Here is a 25,151-nt window from a genome sequence, read left to right as displayed (position 1 = left end):
ATATTTGTCTAACAGTTTGTTCATCTTGTCTGATGTATAACATAGTTCCTAGAGAAATATTAACAAACATCTACTTGCTGTGGTAGGGGAGCAACACATATAAAAGTATGGATGCCAACAAAGTTCCACGTGGTGAATACATGAGTTTTACTGGGGCTACTTACACTAATATGAGTTATAGGTTACATATAGGAACATGCATATCTCAAAGACACCTGCATTGCCAAAACCAGAATGGGTAAAAGTCTAAGAGAGTTAGAAAACTAGAGTAGTCTGGGCAGCATGCAGGTAGCTCAAAACCTTTGAAACCGTCTCTTTCAAGCTGCTTCCAAGGTCTGAGGCCCTCCAGGTACCTTGACTACTTTCTGCTTCCTTCAGATAGCAGAGATATTTTGAACCTTTTCTAGGCAGCTCAACTTGCCTGAGAGTCTCTCTCGGCAGTCTTTGCAGCATGAATATATTTGGCAATAGAGGCAGCTAGCTAATCTATTTAGTTTCAGGCACTTCCTGAAGCCTTTGAGTCATGTTTACTTTCTGAGTTTAAGGAGCCTCCCTGAAATAAGGAAAGATTTTACATTCTATCCAAGATGAAATTTTTATTGAAGAGGAATCTGCCATATAACAGTGTCTGGTGACTTCTGTTATTACTTTATCTGCCTCATATTTCATGATGCTACCTGCTGTTAAAGACAGTGTTTATAAGCTAACAATCATATTCTGAGTCTAACAAATCACAAGATAGGACTCTGCTGCTGTTGTATGGACAGCAAAGTTATAAACTATTTTACCTTTTGCTGAAAAACTAAAAGATGAAAAGTGTCTAGTATAATTTGTAGATTCAATGTTGCTAATCAGTTAGCTATATTCAGTAGTTATCATATACACTGATCTCCATAGTCAACACATGTAATTGCTGGAAAGATCTGAATCAGCATGTAGCTTCTACATATCATAGCTTCTCTTTCAAGTGTTTAACAAGCATTACATAACTAATTAGAGGCAAGTCTGAATGGACAATCTATGATTTTATTGTTTAACCTAAAATAATCTCTTACATTTTCCTCACAGTAATAAAATTACTCTTTGTTATGAACCAAACTTATATTTATTGGTTCTAATTGATATAAAAGAAAAGAGGTATCTTTGAAAATATTTGTCTTTCAACATGGATCACCTTAGATAAGACTGTAAAATGCACACTTAAATAACCAACCTAGACAGGGCCTACCCTTAAAGCAAAATTGTTATTAGATGAATATATTTCTTAATGAAACTTCAATAATAGTATTTAAGAGGAACAAAACATGATTATCTAAAATAAACTAAAATTTGTTAAGAATTAATAGTTAATAAGACAAGGTATAATTCCAAAAAAAATGCATATAACTGATATTCAGCTACATATGCAGTACAGAATTCATCGCCATGTACAAACTTCTCAAACAATGGGAACAGCTTGCCTTGGCCACATCCTAAATTCCAACAAATCAATTAGGATGGTTGTTAATGGTTTCTGCAAGTATTTGTAAATATAACGTAATGACTGCCGCAGTTGTACACCTTGGATGCATCACCTAGCATTGCCCTCTAAGGAAAAAAATAGTTCAAAATTAGAAGTAAAGTTTCTACCAAATGTGCTTCCTTTTTCACCATTATAAACTCAAAATTCAATATATTTCCAAATTGGGAATATCTATATAGAATGTAAATAAAATGGACTTATCCTGCATGACACATTTTTGTGTTTTTTTCCCCACACTTTAAGACTTCTTTATAACTGTGTGTATATCAATTAGAAGACATTTTTTGTATCTTAATAATAATATAAGTTAATTTTCACATGTTTTAAATATCAAAAAATAAATAAATATTGAGAGAGAAAATACCTAACTAAAATTGTACATTTGTAATACTAAATGAAATTAATCTAGTGGCATTGGAGAAAAGCATAAATGGAAGTTTACAGAACTTAAGTTCTGTTTTGTTTTGATTTTTTTTTTCTGGCATGGTACACCAAATATTCTATATGTTATTCAAGATTTCAAAGACACACACATTAATAAAAGGACTACGATAATGTTTATTACAATACACTTACATGATTATAGTTAATCCTCTTTCTCAATAATGTCTCTATATGTTTATTTTTATGGTTTTTGTCATGTGTGTTTACCTATGCCTATGTATGTGCTTGTGTGTGTGTGTGTGTGTGTGTGTGTGTGTGTGTGTGTATGTGTATATGTGTCTACATATTGGGCCATGGCACACACATTTAATTAAGAAACCAATTTTCAGGTATCAGTGTTATGCTCCCACCATGAGGGTCATAAGGCAAAAGACATCAGAACAAGCCTATGTGAAATATCAGTCTCTAGCTTTATACAGAAATAGAAAATATCTGAGCTGAGAAATGACCATAGAAGAGTCAGAGTTTCTGGACTGAAAATGATAATGACTAAGAGAGATTGTTATTGCCTGAGTTCAGTATGAGTATTAAGGTTAAGTTTTTATAGGAGGGAAAGAAGTTTACATTGGCCTCAACAGGTACCACAGTGTGGAACAAATTGTCTAGAGCTCATATTGCAAGACTGACATGAAAATATCTTATGAGTATTAATGATTGCATTGGAAAATATACTTTTAAATAGTCAGTAAAATTTGCAATATATTTTGTCTGAAAATGACGTATTGGCAGTCTAATAATACAGGTACATCTGGTTACAATTGAAAAGGATGTGAGCATCAGTACATCTCTACATGATTATTGAGCATGAGAAATGACCTCTGCTACTCATGAAGAGTTTGCCTTTTAAGGGACCTCTATGTTTCTTTAATGTTTGAGTTTGGGTGATTGTTTTATTGTAGAAAGCAACCGCTCTCCCAAAGGAAGTTTTAAATGTAATACAACAAGCATTTGGCAATACCATCTGCTGTCATTGTCTGCAGATATTCAAGTGCTGTTATGAAGGGCACTAGAAATGGTTCTTAGTTCTGAATATCCTCATATTCTAAATAATTCATTGCACCTAAAATGCCTTTATATTTGAAGAATGTATATTACCTAGTGAAACATCTATGCTTCATTCTCCTGTAGTTAGATTCGCCCTTGTACTTGAACATAGCAACAAATTTGTGGATACTGGTTTCTGTAATGGAGGTTTTGAGAGGCTTTGCCTATGATTTTGTATTTTGAATAGATTATTTTTAAAATAAGACTGTAACATCAATTAAGAGTATCAATTAAAATAGCATTCCAATTTGATTAACAAAATCCTCAGTTATTCATATTTGATTGATATTTTCAAATCATTATTTTTTAAAGGAATTTTAAGAATCTTGAGTTAGAAGAGTATAGTGCCTCAGCTGCCATACACAATTGTGCAGGCTGCAGATGGTGTGACTCCAGGAGCCCTATAGTGGTCAGAATGAGCCATGTTGTTCTTCCATAACAAATGTCCCTCAAGTTAGAGTAAATGATCGTAATAACATTTCGTATCTTCCTTATGCTCAGTGACCATTGCCAGTCAGCTATTCCTCTGCTTCATGTGGAGTTCTAGGCTGATGAAAATGCTCCTATTATGAATGTCTGGCCATAATTAAAGGATATTTGGGAAGAATAATAAGTCCACCCAAACCCTTAATAAATCTATCCAGAAAAAATAAAGGATGGAACTCTCTTTATATTTCATTGGACCACATAATTCAAGCATACACAGTTCACCAAAAATGAGTATTTAATTCTTCTAAATTAGGGGTTTTTAGCAAAGAATAGTGCAATCTTCAAAAGCTAACACATTGTTCATATGCAAGATCATATAAGTAACACTATCCATTATTTGTTATTCTCTGTTGGTATAATAAAGTATTTAAATAGTATATCTTATTTAGAAGAAAATGTTTCTAGAGTGTGGCTTGATAGGCTCAGCCTTTGTGATTGAAATTTGCTGGTTTCCCATGTCAGATGGTCTCATTGCAGGAACTCCTTTGAGAGGAAGTTATCACATGGTGAGACAGGAAACCAGGAAATGGGGAGTGCCCAGTTTTCCTCTTTTATAGCCTTCTTGTATGAATTAACCAAGGTGCCATTACTGCTATTTTGATCTCTTCCAGAAATGAAGTCCCAATTACCTAGCCACTTCTCTATAGGCTCCAATACATGCAGGTTATCCACAAAACAGACACATAGAAAAGCAGGTCTCTCATTCCTGGATCCCATGTATAAAAGTGACATTTGACACTGAGCAAAAGTTATCACACTAGGCAGTGTACATTCTCTTTGCTTATATTATGGTACAATGCTTTCTGGTTTGGGTAGAAAAGAAATGCAGAAAACTTGGATGGTAGAAGAATGGATTCCACAATAAAATAAACCTAGGAATTTCCTTCTCTTACATTTCTGTGTATCACTTAACTTGTCCTTAACTACATCCTACCATAAAATATATGGATATGTTCAAACAAATTTACCTCCACCTCAAATTTCTATAAAGACCCACAGTCTTCATAGCCTTTGTGTTTTCAGCTTTACTTAGATTCCCTAATTTTATTTTCAGATGTTCATAAGTGGTTACTTTATCTGTTTAAACTCTAGTGTATATTGAAGGATTAATATTCAAATTTGAAAATTTTCAATTAAAACAATACATACTGAAATAGAATATTGACTTAAATGTTACTAGTTCCAAAGTCAAAGTTATTGAGATATTATCTGGCTGATAAATTTCTATTCTTTAAGGTCTGAGATGTCATAAGTGACTTCTTTTTCTTTTTATATATCATCAGACTTTTAAATTTTTAATGGTATTCATTAAGACACTTTGCATGAAGATGCAAATTTATGCAACTCATATCACATTATAATCTATCTTAAATCAACAGTACAGTTTCTTCATAACTGATTCAAACAGACAATAGGTTTTATAAACTATCCTCTTTTGATGCTGTGTAAGAGGAAGAGATAATTTATCACTTCCATGATTAGTTCCATGGCATCACTTTTAATTCTATAAAGTTTAATTATCTACTGTAACACTATGTAAATTATAGTTTTAGACTTTACCTTTATCCTCAAATTCAGATGCACTAACATTTAAATAATAATATGCTATGACTCCATCTTGAATGGATTTAGTATAGCAATTCACTGTAGATGTGGTTCTTAAAATAAGTCAGTCATTTCATGTTTTTTACACACTGACTTATTTATTAAACAAAAAAAAATAATAAGATAAAACAAAAGCCATCACATTGAAGTTGGACAATGCAATCCAACAGAAAGAAAAGAGCCACAAAAGAAGACAAAATGATTAGAGATTCACTCATTCACACATTCAGGAGTCCCATAAAGGTACTAAAGTCAAAGTATAAAATACACCTGCAGGACATGGTACAAAACCATGTTGATCCTCTGCTTGCAACATTAGTCTTTATGAGTTCATATGAACTTCATTCAGTGATTTAGATGACCTTGTTCTTCTGGTGTCCTCCACTCACTTTGGCTCCCAAACTCCTTCTGCCTCATCTGTGGGGATTCCTGAGCTCTGAGTCCAGGAATTTGATGGAGACACCTCATTTAGAACTGCATGCACTAAGGTTTCTCTCTTTTGTAATGTCTGGCTGTGGGTCTCTATATTTGTTCCAATCTTCTGCAGTAGGAAGCCTCTCTGATGATGGCTGAATAAGCACTGATCTAATGAGTATAGCAGCATATCATTAGGGATTATATATATATAAAATGTGTGTATGTGTGTATGCTGATTTTATATATATAATCAGTATTGTTCTGTTTTATTTTATGTTTCCAGGCTAGTCTCTGGTTCTTAGTGACCCAAGAAATTTTGGGTATGGGCTTCATCCTGTGGTATGGGTCTCAAGTCAAATCAGACATTGGTTGGTTACTCCCACAAGCTTTCTGTCACCATTGCCCTATAATAGTTTACATTTAGGACAGTGGTAGATCAAAATTTTGTGGCTCAGTTAGTGTTCATATATATTTCCCTTTCTGCACCCTTCAGAGTATCTTCACATATCAAAGACACTAGAAAATGGGGCTCAAGGGTCTGTGTAGGCACCAGTATAATCTCTCCCTCTTCAATAAGTTGTATGGGTTAATTCACTTAAATTCAACAGAATTATCTTCAATTTCAAATATTTTTCCTTTTCTTTCCTCCTCTCCACAATTTTCCTCCTTTTTCTTCTACAAATAATCGTTATACTGTGATTTCTTAGTATATAATATTGAAAAGAGCAGAGGCACATTCCGGTTTACTGAATACTTCTGTGTGGACTGCAACTGGTCAACACAACACCTCTGAAATCTGCCTCTTGGTAACTGATGGCCTTTAGAGCTTAAAATTCATAAAATGTATGTGAGGAGGCCATAGTAGAGTGTGGCACCACTGTGGGTGGTGTAATAGACACATACAGAGTATTTTGAAAGTTTACAGTGAAGAATTGGTTCAACAGCATAATATGGGAGCTATTGATATGTGAGTGTATACATGTGATGTATTAGTTTTAAACATCCCTGTCTGTTTTATATGCTACAAGGAATTTTATTCAGTTTCTGGTACATGAAACTGTCATGACAATGTTTGTTAAATATAACAAGCAAGAAGATAAGTATGTAGTTTCCTGTCCTTGATTCTAAGCTGTCGCCTTTACAACTATTTCAGAAAAAAAAAAAAAAAAAAAAAAAAAACTGTAATTAGAACTGAATAGCTATGGTGTATTTCCTCCTCTGTAAAAGTAAATGTCACTTTTATTTTCTCTGATGGATGGATGAGATGAGAATGGTACCAAGCTATGTAAATACATGACTTGGACTAAGCCCTGGGCACTTCTCTCTAGCTATGCCTAAGCCTAGGCTTGGAAGCTTCTAGCCTACATACAAGCTCATATTCTGCAAGCCCAGACCTTGAAGGCTTCAGCTTCCAGCCTCCATCTGCTAAGCTGGGCACAGATATTTTAGCCTGCAAGATTTACTGCTGAGTAAGTTCATTCTTTCTCTGGCTGGCTGCTTCAACTCAGTTGTTTGGCTCAAACTCCTCTCCAAGCTGACTGACTCAGTCTAGCTTCTCTGTCTTCTCATTGAACTGCTATGCTTGGCTTCAAACTAACTCTAGTGATGTGTTCTAATCTTCTTGCTCCTGTTATTTCCCAGCTTCAACTTCTTCTCTTAACCTGCGCTGAACTACATGAACTCATGAATGAACTCTACCACACTACACTCACTGACATGACTCCTAACTGACTCTCCCTGCACTGCTCTTAAATTGCTTCTATTTCTTGTGTTGTTTTTGAGAGTGTTGGGGTGTATCATATTTCAGATCATTCTGTCAAATCTTTTTTTGATTTGTCACTTTGTCTGCCACTCAATTAGATGACATTTTCAAATATGGCTGTTTTCTTATACAAACAAATTTTGCCTGAAATGTAGGATGTGCTAATGGCAGGCCTGTATTCCAGTCAGAGAGATAAAAGGAGTGTTGCATATCTTCATGACAGCTGGATCACACAGTCTTTCGATGTATTGCCTTGCCAGAGTAGCCATATTGCCAGATTACAATTCCTTCACTCTCCTCAGTCTATGTTAACTTATATGACTGAAATATGAAATGCTGAGGCATAGTTTCAAACACATGCAAAACAAAAACAGTCATGTAATTAGACATGATATGACACTGTGGGCCTTATTTTTAGGGGGGTGTACTAAATTAGATTAACTTGAAGTATTAACTTAGGCCCATGAATATTTATCTGTGTTTTTGGATATATCTGCTTTGATCATCATATTACAAAGCTATCAATCCTTTTTTTAAAGTTTCTTTTTATAATTTGTTTATTATTATTATATGTAAGTACATTGTAGCTATCTTCAGACACACCAGAAGAGGGCATTAAATCTTATTACAGATGGTTGTGAGCCACCATGTGGTTGCTGGGGTTTGAACTCAGGACCTTCAGAAGAGCAGTCTGTGCTCTTACCCGCTGAGCCATCTCACCAGCCCTGTTATCAGTCCTTAAAATAAAATACTAGATCAAATAAGCTGATATGTACTTACAGTTTCATTCTCTTCCATTATCTCTGCTAAGTAACTTTGAATGATAACTTCATCAATCTACTTTTCGGTTGCCCCAGTGGCCATTATTAGTACAACTAAACTGCTACAGTATTAAGGAATCAAGATTATTTACATTTTTAATCACGAAAGTGACCTTTAGGTAATGAGTGATTTAAAAAGTCATGTATGACCTGGATGACAAAATTATTGCATATATCTCACCAACATGTGATTTTTTTTATTTTAGAGTGATTTGTTGTATTTTGTTCTCTTCAATTACTTTCTTAGGCTACATTCTATATAAAAAAGCATTGAAATATGTACATATGCATATGTATACATATATATCACAAATACACACAAATATATATGTATATATATGATATTTATATATGATAAATAGACTATAGTCAAATTATGACAGCAAATTAGGGCACATGATTCTATAAGTTTCAGGACAAGTCGCTGGCATTCTAAAGAGCCTAGAATATCAGTAGCCCAACTCAATTCAAACATGAAGGTATGAGGACCTAGAGACCTGCTGGAATAGTTTGCAGAGTGCAAGAGTGTCTAGAGCTCTGATGTTCAGATGTAGGATTAGAATGTGTTGTAGGTACAAATAAAGCAGTGCAGTGTCCCTTTGTTTTTATTCTATCTGGGACAGAGAGGTAATCAGCCTCTTACCAACTGTATGGTTCATTTTTCCTTTGCATACAATGATATTCATATGCCACTCTCTGGAAATGTTTTCAGAGATACACCACCAAAAAAATTATTCTTCATTACATCATAGATATTTCTTAACCTATTAGGATCATAGCTAAAATTAACAACAATCACAGATGTCAACCTTCACATATGTAGATCATGGTATGCTAACATTTTCATAATGTGATTAATATTAAATGGCTAAAATTCATATGTGCATATATATACATTAATATAAGTTATATATGTTAATTAATATAAACTATATAGAGAGTAGCTAGAGTGATGGCTCAGTAGAGAAGAATACTAGTTTCTCTTATAGAGGACCTATATTCTGTTCTCTACAGAGAACACATATGGGAGCTAAAACACATATGTAACTGTATTTCTAGGCGATCTGATACTGTCCTGTAGCCTTTGCAGCAATGCACACATGTGATGCATAGAAGTACATACAGGCAAAGCACTCTACTCATACACATAAATAAAATCAAATAAATATTTAAAAATTCATAAATTATGTAAATAGTATATTCTAAATTTATTAAGGTCTTTCATTCTCTCACACATATACCAAAGTTCTGACAAATGTATAAAAATATTATGTAACATATTCAATAAGAACAAATGATCAATAAACAAGGAAGCTACTCTTCATAAGAGATAGAACTTGTAACCAAATTATTTGCATTTGAATTCCAATCCTCAAATACAACAGTAGAGTATAGAGTGGCAACAGTTTTCAAAATCCACATTCTATAAAGAAGCAGAACACTAATTGGGATCCTATCGTGTAAGTATTCCCATCCAATTTCTTAGCCTTGCTCCTTTGAAATGATCAATCTCCTTCTCTTTGAAGTAAGTACAGTGAGTAATTTATAATGTGAAGATAAAACTTACAGGCTTTCCCTTATTAAGAGTCTATCAAAGGCATATATGACATATTTAGATGCAAATATAAAGTGTGCCTATTCTTATGAGCTTTTCATTGTCCTCTCTTATGGGCATGTCATAGTATGTAATGTAAACCATGCAACCACCATGCAAAAAAAATTACTGGTTTGCTTTGAGACTTATTTCCAAAATATCTGACAATAAACGCAAAAACTAACAACAAGAGCTAGATGACAGATAGCAATGTGACTTGTGCCAAGATTAATATCGTTAAGCATAATTTACCCAAAATAGTCTGTGGATAATATTAGAATGTTTAGCAAAGTCAGTGTGGCACTGAGCTCAGTGGCAGATAGACTCTGAACGATGACTCTGACCAAAGAGAAACTCAATAGCTAAGCTTACGACACAGGCAGCGGGTCTATTGTGGCAACTGTAAGGTTTCATCCCTAGCATCGCTCTGTTTGCAGGGTTCCAGGGAACAGTGGCCACTCTAGAGAGTGTCATTGTGCTTGTGACCCCACCTATGAGCACTGGGATTAGTCTAGGAAAAGATACCTGGCACAGATACACCAATAATTAACCCCCATAATTTTTAATGAAAACTTGGAATAGAGAAATGTAAAATGCAAGAGAGGTTGTTGAAGATAAATCATGCTTGTGGTCATACCCCTAGAAAAGGTGCACAATATCTGCTGTAAATGTCCCCAGAGGGTACTCTAAAACTAGACCAGGTGAGAGCTTTTAATATATTCCAAAAGTTTTTGTTTAAGTACACTTTCTCCTGCTTTGCCACTTTTATCAGTTTTGGCACAACAGAATAACACAGACAATATCAATATTATGTTCTAATTTACTCTGTATTATGTCTTAATATGTTTGAATTGAAACAGTGTTTTCTTCTTCTATCCCCTTCCAGCTACATTCCCTCCAACATCTCCCATGTTGCCCACAGTCAAGCTGATTGCCTCTGTTTCACTGGCTACATTTTAAATATATACACACATATGTTTGTATAGAGTTGTAATGTAATGCAATTGATTTACATGTGTAGTGTAAATACAATTGTAGAATGTTTCTTTGTTGGTAATGTGTATATAGTTTTGGGGCTGACAACTTTGCTTTTCACTACCAATAAGGGAACATTTTATTCAGTTAGGTTTTCAGGAGACAGCTTTTTTTTTTTTTTTCCTTATGAGCACATCATAGTCTCTCTCCTTGTACAAAAGTAATAATTTAGCCTTAGAGATAATTAGTCAAAGTTATATGTTATTCTAGTGGAAAATAACAAGAAATAAGTTAGTTGGCCAGGCTTAGTAATCCACGGCTTTAATCACAGTGCTGAGGTTGAGGTTGGAGGATTGCTAGTTTGACTCCAAAGCAAGCCTGGTACATACAATTAGCCTGTGAAGAACAGGAAAAATTCTAGGGACACTGGTGAGGGACAGGAGAAGGAAGTGGGGAACCATTCTGATTTCAGTCAGCCTGATGGATTTTTTTGTAGAAGGTAGAAACTCCAGGAAGTCTGCTCTAGAAGAAAGAAAGTATAAGAATGGCCACATTTTCTTTGCTGACATTTTAAAACCAATATTTTTCTATGTAGGTTCATAAAAGATTAGACCTTGTTCATTTTACTTTAAATAAGAAAAGCTGAGTTATGTTTAGCAACAATGAACTAGAAACCTTTGTTTTCCTGAAAAGCGGTAGCTTTCTGCGGAATTACAGCCCGTGGAATGACCACTCTTTACAATAAGAACGTTTAAGCATGACTGATTGCTCCTACGTTTCTTTTCGGAAGAAGGAAACAGTTATTTGTTCTCCAGTTATTTGAACTGCTTACGTTTTAGAGCATAAATAGAAGTGTTTAATTGCTCACTTCACTGTTTAATCTCACTTAAAAATGCTTTGTGCATTTGTGGCTTTTTGGGTGTAACTAAAAAAGTTATCACATGTACATCTCCTTAGCATCCATGTTACTGATGATGAAAATGCTGCCTTCACATCCTAGTGAGAAGGTGAAACCAACAAAGACAGTGCAGTATCCATATACCATCACAGTCTCTAACTCAGGTCTGCCTTGGATAAATATCTCTCTATAACATTGGATGTAAAATGTTGATTATGACAAAAAGCTAAATATATGTTCAATTGTGTCATATATTTTAAATAATATTTTTTGAATCTGAGGGTTACCTGGTCTGGTCTCAGTAAGAGATGTATACCTGGGCAAAGCATACTCAACCACCACAAGCAGTCAGTGCTGTTAACCACAGAACCATTTCTCCAGCCCCTTTATTTAATGTTTTTATTCAAACACAGAACAGAGGGACAGTTTTATGAACACAGTATGTCCTGTTTATCTGTGGCTAATTTACTCTTTATAATCCAATTGCTTTCAACCAACAGTGCTTCAAAAATTAATGGAAATTTCTAAATAAAAACAGAAAACAAACACACACATATACACATAAAAACTTAAATAATTTTTAGTTTTAAGCTAGTTAAAAACTTTTATTTATTTATTTGTTTGTTTGTTTGTTTGTTTGTTTGACAGGATCTCACTATGTATCTCTGGCTTGCCTAAAATTCACTATGTGGATCATACAAATTCATACAGCATGATGAATCTTGTTTCATCCTGCTTAAGATCTGAATCGCCATTTTTGTCTATTGTATCTGTGCTACAGATGGTACCACACATGTTGAGTGTAGAGAAAAAGATCATTTTCCTATAGCTTTATTCTTGCTCTCAGCTATAAGTAGGGAATTACATTATTAATAATTGTAGTTAACCCTTTAGTAGGCCTTAATTATAAACGAGTTATCATAGGCAAGCATGCATTAACTGTAGGGTCTCTCAGCATCCATGGCTTCAGGCATTCACTCCTCAGAAGACTCTTGCATCTGAGTCTAGAGCTGAAGTAAGAGTCTTAACATCAATAGTAAAATTGAACTCATAAACAATTTGAACATTATAATAAACCAAGGGGAAGTAAAATTTCACCATTGTTGTCCAGTTACATTTTCTAGCCTGATAGTTTTTTGTTTATGTGTATTAACATAGAATAAATTCAGAAATCCAAACAAGCTCCTGAGGCAAAGACAATGTTGTTACTCATAATATTTAATTCAGGTAAAACTGGGCATATTTTTCTTTATGAGTTTTACCCTGTCGATATGTTTTACTTTCTAGTATTTACAGTACTTTCTAAATTAATAATTGTACAGATGTTAGAGGCCCATAGCCGTGGTGCCTGTATAAACTCCACATGGTGCTGTTTCCCTACTATAATTTCAGGTAAAATATTGTCATGCCAGCATCTTAACTCTGCTCAAACTCCAAATACTATGCCTTCATTACTTCCTTACTCAGTCTTAGAGGATCCAGGGAGCTACAGTAGCTGATGTACTTTTAGGATGACACTCTGTTACAACTAAAATTCAGTCAACTACTCTTGCCAATGACATAAATGCTTCAGGTTTCACTTGAGCATTTATAATTCTTATTAAAATAACATAAGTAAATACTTTTATAGATATAATTATAAAATATGGACTGATTTTATATATAATTTGGATTGATAGAGACATTCTGCACATTGTATTTTCCAAACCAACCTAATAGCTTTCCATTTTTATCTGTATTTTGAAATTAATAATATCATTCTTAGGAAAACAAGATGAAATCAAAATTTATTTCAAGGCAATGTCAGGTAATGTTGACACAGTTTCAGATGAAGGGGTTTTCTTGTTTCTTAATGCTTCTACCCTGAAGAAATGCTTCAGGTCTTTTTCCATAGTCCATGGTTCCATCTCTGGAATGAGTCTTTATTCTTCAAAATGTTCCATATCTACATTTGAAAATGCACATTCCTGAGTAGTTAAGCAGATCTCACATGTGACCTTCTATCTGCAGAATTTAGTATTCACTGTTGTCTTTCCATTTTGAATCTATCTAATTGAGACTGCTGACTGTCTTAGCAATGCAACTCATTATGGTCCAGAATTCAGTGGTCTTTTTGCATCAAGCTGTGATCTGTGCTGACTCACAACTCACAGTATACCATGCCTCTCTATTGCACTATTGCACACACTTTGCTTGATTTTGTCAAGTTTGCTCAGAGAGCTCCATATTGAGGGTCTTTTCCTTGAGAAATTTGCCTTACAGAGAGAAATTAACTATTTTAAATATTTGAATAACATATATGGCAGCATAGTCATTTGGCCCATTAGCTTTACCCACTTAGGAGATTTTTCAGTGGAATGACATGAAAACCAATTGATATTTTCAGCTCAAAAGATTCAGCTCTTGGGGAGCTTGCTATGTTCACAGTTCTTTCTCCTCCCCCCCCAAATGGGAGGTCTCTATAATTTTAACTTTTCTGTCTTTCATTTAATTGATATAGAACAGAAGCTGATTACCTCACAATTCTTTGGTTTCATCTTTTTACATCACTTTGTCAAATACAGTCAAAGACACTGAAGACAAAAAGGTACCTCAAACCACTGAGCTTTCTTTGATGTCCCTGGATTTTTCAATTTTTTTTAAGATAACACTTTTAATTTATATTAGCTTCATAATTTTTACATTACCTTTTCTTTTCTTTTATTTAAAATATGTTATGAAAATTGACTACTAAAAGTTTATAAAGGGCAACAGTTATTTGTTACCAAGACATTGCTCATTCTAATAGAGTCATGCTTCTAAATTCTAGAGAAATGAATGCCACACCATGAAGGACAACTTCTACAGATATCAAATAGCATCTGTGCTCTCAGACATTGTTGTTGCTCTGTGATACCAGCATATAAGTAGAGATCATCAACATAAAAATAATTTGAACCTGCGTTCAAAAGGTACAAGAAACATAGTCATGGAAAACACAAGTTCGAACAGCACTGAGATTCTATCTCACCGTGTCAATGGGCTACCAGAAAGAAAACAAAGGACTACAAATAATGGTGATGATATGAGGAAAAAGGAGGTATTAGTCACTCTTCAATGCTCATGGTGCTGTTGCTACAGAAACCAATATTACGTTATCTCAAGAAACTTAACATAGCTACCATTTTATCCAACTAAACCTTTACTGGGAAAATATCCACAGAAATCAAATTCAGCATACCATAAAGATACTAGTACATCCATGTTTATTATTGTTTATTTATCTATAGGAGTCAAGATATGGAACCTCCCTAGCTGTCCATCAACAAATGAACAGATAAAGAAACTGTGATAACACACACACATATACACATACAGAAACACACACACAAAAGGGATCATGAGGCAGGCTGATATCTCCATGAAGAAACCAATTGTTTTGTTCATACAGGAGGTAAGATAAGAATTGTGCCAAAATCTTACTGTTACTTGTGGAAGATAACAAATTGAAATGAAGGATAAGTCTATTATAATATCTTTAGTTACTCTATCTGTCTTAATTAGGGCTACTATTGCTTTGATACAGTACCATGACCAAAAGTAATGTAGGAAGAAATGGTTTACTTGGATTATGCTTCCAGATTTATAGTCCAGTTTTGAAGGAAGTTAGGATAGGAATACAATCTGGGTCAAAACAGAAGGCAAGAGCTGATGCAGAGACCCTAGAGGGGTGCTGCTTACTGGCTTGCTCCCCTGGCTTGCTTTGATTCCTTTCTTATAGAAACCAGAACTACCCTCAATAGTCTGGGCCTCCCCCCATCAATCTCTAATTAAGAAAAATGTCCTACAGGCTTGCCTATAATCTGATCTTATTGAGGCATTTTTCTCAATTGAAACTCCTTTTCCAGTGACTGTAACTTGTGGCAAGTGAACATAAGGCTAGCAGGATTGATTGTGACTGCTCATGGAAATATTTATAGTGGGAATATCTAGACTAATAATGAGGCATAGTATTACTCTTAAAGAAACAGTAGGCCATCAACCTATATACTCAAGTGTCAATAAATGACAAAGAAAACTCCTGAGCAGTATGCCCTTCAGTTGATTAGATTATTGTGTGAATATCATACTGTCAATCATTCAAACTGGACTCTTAACTCAATCAGAAACCAGTTGTAGGTCAGTTGCGAGCCTGTATTCCATAACCAGTGAAGCAAATGCAATATTGTTGAGGTAGAGGCTCAGTCTAGGTTATATAGTCAGTTCTGTGCCAATGTGGCCACAGAATCAGACTTTGTCTCAAAAAATAAACCAAAATAAACCAACAAAAAAAGAACAATATAAATCAAAGCAGTACACTCTAAAAAATTATTGAAGAGATTACATAGTGAATACACAAATATTAACATATTTGTTATGATTGCCTCATCCTTTGTGCTTTGCTGTGCATGACTGAATGTGTTCTGCATCCAGTGCCAGCAGTACAGTAGGTTGTTGACTCTAGCAACACTTGGTGAGAGGACTTTCAGCTGCATCATGGTCTCATGAGTCCACAGTTGTTTTGCAGTATACAGCATTGTCAACTCAGACAGCCTTATTTGGTTAATAACTAAATTTCTTATTTTATGGATGCATGCATGCATGTGTATATATGTATGTATGTATGTATGTACGCATGTATGTATGTATGTGTCTATTTACTTAATGTAAAAGGTAATAGGTTTTATTATAGCATTGTCATAAGTGTGTACTATTAAACTTTGCTCATATCTTTCTTCCCAGTTCTTCGCACCATACGCCATAACTGCTGGTCACTTCCTGTCTTAGATAGTAGTTGCCAACATGATTGTACTTGAATATTCTCTCTTGTCCTGTCTTCTGTTTTGAATCTATTGGTTTACCCTCAAATTGCCAGTACATTTTACTGATTGCATATGGCACTGAAAGTTCATGTTGCACAGGAAGGTCTTTTAGCTGGATTCCACTTTGTGAAACAACTGTCAACAAATGTCTAATAGAAAATTACTGAGTAGACACTGACTTCCTTGCTCCTTATGTGGGATAATTCAGAGGTGCTTGCTGACTATTCTTTTTAGCTGGATTGTACTCCAATCATTCATGATAGTATGCAGATAAAAATACCATGCATGGCTGGGCGGTGGTGGCGCATGCCTTTAATCCCAGCACTTGGGAGTCAGAGGCAGGCGGATTTCTAAGTTCAAGGCCAGCCTGGTCTACAGAGTGAGTTCCAGGACAGGACAGACAGGGATACACAGAGAAACCCTGTTTCGAAAAGAAAGAAAGGAAGAAAGAAAGGAAGAAAGAAAGAAAGAAAGAAAGAAAGAAAGAAAGAAAGAAAGAAAGAAAGATGCCATGCTTATGATCTGCCTTACTCCCTTACCTAATTACCACCATGCTCTCAAGCTTGTTTTTTCTCCAAAAACCAAACATGCACTGAATTTTATTTTACAGTCAATATTGGAATAGCCTGATTAAAATATCACTATCTATTGAAGATGATGACTAAATCATCTTCTCAAAAATTAAAACAAAAATATTTGACTGTGACACAAAGTAAGATATGGTGACTTTAAATGTACATTTAAAATATACTAGTGAGTGCTAGGACTTAGAGTATAGTTAAAGTGTTTTTCACACAAGAATGAGAACTTGAGTTCAGATCTTTAGCATCTACTTAAATACAGACTGGGAATGTCCTCCAACCTATAATTCTATCTCTACGGTAGCAGAGGTGGACATACCTCAAGCAAGCTAGTAATTAGTCTAGCAATATTAGAAAACCTTGGTTCAACTGGGAGATGGCCTACAGGAATAACATGGAGACCAAATGAGGATGACTTCTGAAATTAGCCTCATGTTTCCATTGGCAGGAATATCCTCAGACATATGAAGTCATGTACATGCACTCCAGCATTCACCTATGCAAACATACCACACAGAGATACATTCAAATAAAAGTGTGATAGTGTTTGGAAATATTCAGGAAATTTGTAATAACCCATACAGTAGTTTGTAGCTCAATGTGCTTAGCACTTAAACATATATACTATCTACCTTTGTCTCTAGATTCAGCTTAATTCCTGATTCTGTATGCTTGCTGTTCTAACTTCTTATATCTGAAGTGCAGCCAAAAAAACTATAAGAACTCCCTCCCCTTGGCTCCAATTTTGCTCTGTCTGCACTGAAGATGGCATAAATATAACTACAGTGTGCTCAGCACCATCAGAAGAAGACGTAAGGGGATAAGATGAGCTTATGATCAGTTAGATATATTCTCTTTAATTCTTGAGATTTTCATTTGATTACTACAACCAAAACCATTTCTTTTTCTGTAGAAATAACAATATAATGAAAAGTCCAATTACTGTTTATTTCATTTTCCTGATAGTGTCCTTAAAGTAACAAAGAACATTCATTCATCTCTCTCTCTGTCTGCACTACTCTGCCTTAAATCTCTTTCTCTGTTCTCCTGAGAGTTGGATGTATCCTATCTCCAATTCATTCTGTGAAATTTTCACTGATTCCTTACCTTGTCTGCCCCTCAATTAGATGTCACTTTTAAATATGGTTGCTTCCTTCTACAAAACTAACCTTACTTTCACTGTTAGGGATTAAAGATGTGTATTAAGGATGTGTCTGTATTCCAGCCAAAGGGACTAAAGGTATGACGTGTCTGCAGTTCCAGCTGAATCACACAAACCTATGTCTTTGGATGTGATCCCTTACCAGAGCAACCAGTTGCTGGATTAAATTCCTTCCATATCTGCCAATTAATTTTAATAGAAACATAATTAATACCAGTAAATCTAAATTGTAGAAAACAGTAGTGCTAACTAATTCCCTTTTAAATATAAAAAGTCTTAACCTCAGGAAAAAGATTGGATTGGGCCAAAGCCTCATTGAATTGTTCTAAATTAAGGGGTAGTAATTACAAAGGCTCTGGAGAAATGATTTGGGAAAATATAGTTATCATTTTTATTAATACATATAGAAGTTGTAAAGACTTATAGGACCTGCCTATGAATGGTCTCTAATATCAGAAATATTTTGTTGTTGCTGTTTTGTTTTCTTATTGAAAATAGTTTTTTTGCTCATACAACATCTGAACCACAGTTTCCTCTCCTAGTTTTCCTTCATACCTCTCCTCAGATTCACTGTCCCTGTTTCCTCTAAAAATATAAAATAAAATAAAATAAAAAAGCATACCTCCAAGAGATGAGAGGACAAAAGAAAATACAAGAAAACAAGGCTAAATGCAGAACAAGGCAATTCAAAAGGAGGAAAAGAGACAAGACATAAGACCATGCACAAAAAGTTGGAGACATACCTGTTTCGACTGTTAGGAGTGTCACAAAAACACCAAGATAACAGCCATAATATTCACTCAAGAGGACCTCCTGCAGACCCAGGCAGTTGGTGCGATTGTTGTTTCTGTCTCTGTGAGCCCACATGAGCCCTACTTAGTGGATTTAGTGGGCCATGATATCCTGGTGTCCTCTATCCTCTCCGACTCCTACAGTCTTCCCTTCCCCTCTTTCTCAGGGTCCCCAAGAACTGAGGGGAGGGACCTGATGAAAATCTCCAATTTAGATTCCTTCTGCATGATTTCTGGTGGTGTACCTCTCAGGACAGAACGTAGGTAGAAAGTTTTCTGTAAGATGATGTCCTGTTTGTTTGTTTGTTTGTTTTTGTTGTTGTTTTTCTTTTCATAGCCTGTAGAGCACCTTAACAAGCTAAAGAAATTCAACATAGGAACAAAGTCTCCAAGCCCACACTAGCTCCACTTCTTTACAATCAATGAGCAGAATAGAAATTGTCCTAGGTAGTGGAGACCCGCTGTCAGTTTTCAGAGGGTAAACTTCAGTCATAGCATCAACCTGGGTTGTTTAGGGATATCCAAAGGACCTCTTTGCCTCACAACTCAACCAAATAACCCAGCCCCACTACTGGAAGCCTTGCCCATCATGGAATTCTTTTAATCACAAGAAGATTCATGAAAGTTTGACAGTGTGTTTACGTTACTCATTTTGTAGAAACATTCCCTACTTGTCTTCCAGGCTCCTCCTGGGGCATGTGTTACAGGACGGTTTTAATTGACAAAACCAAAAATCCAACTAAGTCAAAGTTCAGAATCTATGGGGGTCTTACCATCAAGCATCTTATCGTACAGCCTCTGGCTTTTCATACACATTGTAAGAAGGAATCTTTCTGCCTCATAAATTTACCGAGATTGATTGAATGAGATGGTGCACATAGGATGTTTCACAGCATGCTTGATCCATATTAAATGATCAATAAATTAAATATCGTTGTCCTGTGGTGGTTTCAATCTGCCAGCCTCTTTATATGTGTACCCTCCAGCCATGGAGACTTGCCCACTCAGCATTTTTACCTGTACTGCTTAGTTACACCCTGAAAGTCAATTTCCTTTGCCCTGACTCTTAGTGCTAGCCCTAAGGCATTTCATTCAATTTAATTCAATATATACCTCGAGCTTACCAGTGCCCAGTAGACCCCATTGGTGGCATATGTTAGGTGTAATGGGTTACAAAATTAATATGGCTTCCTCTTTGCATCTGGGATCCCATAACCAAGTAACAGAAATTCACTTATCTTTGAACATTGAAATTAAGGCCAGTGTAGGCACAGCCTTGATTGCCTGCTGGAGGTAGGGAAAGAGCATATGTGAAGTCTGAAGCATCTTATTTTATAATTAGGCTTATACATGATGGTTTAAGATGTATTCACTTGACAATGATCCTAAGGGTGATTTGGTTCAGAAATTACATATAAATTATAATCATACCACATCTGAGGAATGAGAGGAAAACATCTAATTACTCAGTTGGTTAGCTTTATCTTTTAATAACAAAAAAAAAAAGCTAATTTATCAATGAGACAGTCGTACTGCAATTTTTTAGTTTTATTTTTATTTGTTTTATTTTTGAGATTAAATTTATTACAACATCTATCCCTTCCCTTTCCACACTCCAAAACCTCCCATATACTCCTCTCTGCTCTTCTTCAGATTGTTACCTCTTTTATCTCTAATAATTATTATATGCATAAATGTATACTGGAAACCTAGGCAACTACTCATTCCTATACCACCTTTTAACCTAAACATGTCCAATATGTCAAGATATATTTAATAGAAGTAAATGAAAAAATTAATTTCTTCTGATAAACCAGCAAGAAAAACCCTTAGAAGTTTAATGTATCTTAAATGAAATGTCTCTTAAATCAAGTCATTGCAGAAGTGTACTATTAAGCACACACACACACACACACACACACACACACACACACACACAAAATCTACAAGTGTGACAATGTCAAGAGATTATTCTGGTTCCTATTTGCTTCTTTAGTTTTACCATAATTCTTTAGACATTTAGGTTCTTTTCATAGTTATAGATTATGCATGGAAATTGGAAGTTACAAAAAGCCTAACATTTATTAATAAATTTCAGCAAACTTAATCATGGTTCTGTACAACTTTGCTGATTCAAGTCAGTTCATTCTCTGTTAAGAAAATGAAACACTGGTTAGTTCATATTGTTTTCCCTCCTATGGGGCTGGCTGTACCCTCAGAGCTCCCAGGGACTAAACCAACAACCAAAGAGTACACATTGTGGGACTCATAGCTCCAGCTGCATATGTAGCAGAGGATGGCCTAGTCTGTCATCAATGGGAGGAGAGGCCCTTGGTCCTGTGAAGGCTCTATGCCCCAGTGTAGGGGAATGCCAGGGCCAGGAAGTGGGAGAGGGTGGGTTGGTGAGCAAGGGGAGGGAATAAGGGGTTTTTTTCAGAGGGGAAACTAGGAAAAGGGATATCATTTGAAATGTAAATAAAGAAAAGATCTAATTAAAAAAAAAGAAAATGAAACACACCTGTCATTGACTTTAAAGGAAGCATGACTAAGATAATATTATTATGTAGGAAATTCACCTTGAATAAAAACTGGGAAAAATATGAAGTTATTTTCGGTAATTTAATGACCTGTTTGTTGTTGTTTTGTTTTTAAGATAAAGAGACAGAATTCCATCCCCTGTAAGACACTGTAATTAAACTGCCTTCATCTTCTACCAACTCACACTGCCCTGGAGTTCTTCTTGTAATGTAATAAAATACACTGAGGAAAGCTAATCTAGTTTCCAACCTTAATTAAGGAAATGCTGTTATATGCAGCAACACACACATCATCCCTATAACCCCCAAAGCTCAGCAAACTCATAAATTCCTCAGTGCTTGCATTAGTGCAGGCACACAGGCACATAAGACCCAGAATCTACATCACCACCTCATAACATTTGATTGCTGTTGTTGCAAGGTACTAGTCATCCTGATGGGTACATAGACCCAAACATGTTAATGGTGCTATTTTCACACTTGGAGAATCCACACAATCAGAAGGAGTCTTAAGGAAATAACATAGGGTGGAAAGAACAAAGGCTTAGGGAGTAAGGAAAAGTTAAGGAAGTACGTGAGAGTTTAATGCTAGTATATACATATATATGTATCTATATTGTTTATAACAGTGGAGATTTGCTATAAAACAATATTGTATCAGTTGTTTGTATCATTGGCATGACAAATGCCTAGCAAAAGAAATTTAAGGAAGAAAGGGTTTGCTTCACGTTATAATGCCAGGAGGTATAACCCATCATGGTAGGGGGTGACAGTGTACGGAGCAGACAGTCGCTGTGCACATTGACTGTGTCCAGAAGGTATAACCCATCATGGTAGGGGGTGACAGTGTATGGAGCAGACAGTCGCTGTGCACACTGACTGTGTCCAGAAGGTATAACCCATCATGGTAGGGAGTGACAGTGTATGGAGCAGACAGTCCCTGTGCATACTGACTGTGTCCAGGAGGTATAACCCATCATGGTAGGGAGTGACAGTGTATGGAGCAGACAGTCGCTGTGCACACTGCCTTGTGTCCAGTCAGGGAGAAGAAAGTGAGATCTGATGCTGTGCAGCTAACTTTTCCTTTTCATTCATTCTGCCAGTTAAGATACTCCTCCCACCTTGATGAACCTTATAGATCATCCCTCACAAAAGGCTCGGGTTTTAGCACACAATTGCCTAAAATCGGGTCTAGTTGGGGGTATAAATCATCACCATGGATTTTCCATAAAATGCTAGTTCCTCTGATCCAGAAACACTATGTTTTGTTCTTGTTTCAATGCTTCAAGGTTAAGACTACAGCAGGAAAGGTCCAGTAAACAGGAATTGAATTTGTCAGTCAGGTATCTGTGAAATGACCATAGTGTGGAGTAGATTAAGAAGGCCAGGCCTAGTGGGGAATACTGAGACTTGAATTCAGGTCTGCTGCTAGTACAGGCTTGAATTCTGAGGAATGGAAATTATTTTTCATAAGTATTGTCTTCTCATTTATAATAGAGAAGTGTTGTAGGAGATTAACTTTATAGTCACTAATGAGTTTAAAACCCATAAACCATTAGCCTCCCTTTAGAAAAATTATGCATGATTAAAGATTATGCAGTTATAGATTCAAACTATATTTAACTAAATATCTGAATATTTTAGACTTTAAAAATATAGAGATTTTAAATGAGAAATTTTTACATGAAAAGGAGTAATTTAATCAGAGTATACTTTGACAATATTCATGCCTCAATATCCTTTCTTTGCTTTTGTTTTTCTTCCCTAATCTTAATAGGTTTCCTTCTGTTCATATCATAACGTGTACACATATAACATATATACAATTTTATATGTCTGTATAAAATCTAGGCACCACATTTGTCTTTCTTGGTCTGGCTTATTTTGCTTAATATGATAACTTCAAGTTGTACCCATTTTCTTGCATAAAACATTTAACTCTTCATAACTAGATAAAATTAAAACTCCATTATGTATATTTGCATATGCTCTTTATCCATTTATTAGCTGGTGGAAACTTAGGCTAGTTCCATAACTTGGCTATTTTGAACAATGCCATAATACATATAGATATGCAAAAATGTTTATTTCCTATGGACTCAGAGTCTTATCAGTGTATGCCAAGAGATGCCACAGCTGAGTAATACAAACATTTTACTTTTAGTTTTCTGAGAACTTATATGCTGATTTTCATGGTAAATGATTAAGTTCCACCAGCCTTTTATAGGATTTTTCCTCCGAGCTCCTCGCCAGTATTTGTTTTATATGCTAGTCATTCTAATTGACTAATCATGTTGAACATTATACTTATAGATATATCTGGATTATTTTTAAATGTGTTCTATCTCTTACTATAATTGCATTTTTCAGTTTTGTAAAAATTTCATACATTAGTACTGTATTATGTCACTTCCACCCCTCACTCTACCAGCTCCAACTCTTCCCATGCCCGTCCTGTACACATTCATGAACTCTTTGCATTTAATTCTCTCTCTCTTTCTCTCTCTCTAACATACACACACACACACACACACACACATATGCCCGTATTTGTATATTGATATATAATTGTGTCTCTCTATGTGTCTGTGCACTACTGAGTCCATATTGTGTTACTGATAGAAATCCTACAGGAGAAACCACTACTATCATTTTCCTACAACAAAATAATTTGAAACTACACTTATTTTTAAGAGCTTTCTGTTGATTTGATTAGCCAATTTATAATTGAGTTGTTTGGTTTGAGAATATTCTATTTTTTAAATTTTATTTATTAGTGCCTTTGAGTGTGTGTATGAGGTTGTATGTATGTACTTACATGGTATGTCTTACTACTGTACATGTGTGGAGGTCAGAGGAAAACTGGGTGGAGCTAATTCTCTTCTACATTGATGTATGTTCTAGGGTTTGAAACCAGGATATCAGGCTTATGTAACAAACACCTTTACCCATTGAATCATCTCACAAGACCCCATTTTATTTTGTTTTTTAGGTTTTTGTAAAACTGTATTTCATATATAAAAACCACTGTACCATGAATAGCTAACTTTATTCTTTTGCCAGTATCTTTTCCAAATTATTTCTTTGCCATACAGAATCTCTTTAATTTTGTGCAGTTTCATTTACAAATTCCCTATAATATATCCTGAACCATTAGAGCTCTTTTCAGAAAGCACTTAGCTGTGTGCATATCCTAAAGTGCTTAGCTGGCAGTTATGGTTTTTGATAGGTTGGAAAACATCATGCCAGACCCTCCTGGCTTTCATCCCCCCCATCCCCCCTCAGTCATCACTGTTTAGATGATTAACAACTTATTTCTCTCCCTTGTCTTTTGCTTTCTGTTTCACATGCCTTTAATAAATTATTAAACTCTCTGAACCTATTCCATATTACAGAAACCATCCATCTGTTATCCCCTATCTGAAAAGCACTGTCGTCTGTAATTCAGAATATGAACATACTTGGACAATTTTTTCTGGAACTATAAAAATCGATCTGCTTTTTCTTTCTTGATTGATTGAGAATTTCATATACACATGCTATGTGTTTTCATCAAGTCTACCTCCAATTTTCTCTCTCAAATGATTATCCTGTTCCCACTACCACTATGCTATACTAATTTCATATTCTCTCTCTCTCTCTCTCTCTCTCTGTCTCTCTCTCTCTCT

At 35.3% G+C, this 25,151-nt stretch overlaps 1 protein-coding gene across 3 annotated transcripts in view; it reads left to right on the top strand.

Annotated features, from left to right (window-relative positions):
- Nucleotides 1-25,151, top strand: part of Epha6 (EPH receptor A6) — a 922,972-nt gene that overhangs the window by 338,914 nt on the left and 558,907 nt on the right. The window contains exon 4 of one of the 3 annotated variants that reach the window (XM_031364197.1): nucleotides 14,841-14,933. The exons of the other annotated variants lie outside the window; for them this stretch is intronic. Within the exon in view, the coding sequence (XP_031220057.1) occupies nucleotides 14,841-14,902 (62 nt within the window). The 3' untranslated portion in view covers nucleotides 14,903-14,933. Of the gene's footprint in view, nucleotides 1-14,840; nucleotides 14,934-25,151 lie in introns of those variants that run through there. 3 annotated transcript variants of the gene reach the window in all.

The sequence above is a fragment of the Mastomys coucha genome, unplaced genomic scaffold (genome assembly GCF_008632895.1).
Source record: "Mastomys coucha isolate ucsf_1 unplaced genomic scaffold, UCSF_Mcou_1 pScaffold12, whole genome shotgun sequence".
In the NCBI taxonomy this organism is placed as follows: domain Eukaryota; kingdom Metazoa; phylum Chordata; class Mammalia; order Rodentia; family Muridae; genus Mastomys; species Mastomys coucha.
Note: the sequence above shows the minus strand (reverse complement) of the source record. Positions and strands in the feature narration are given on the sequence as shown.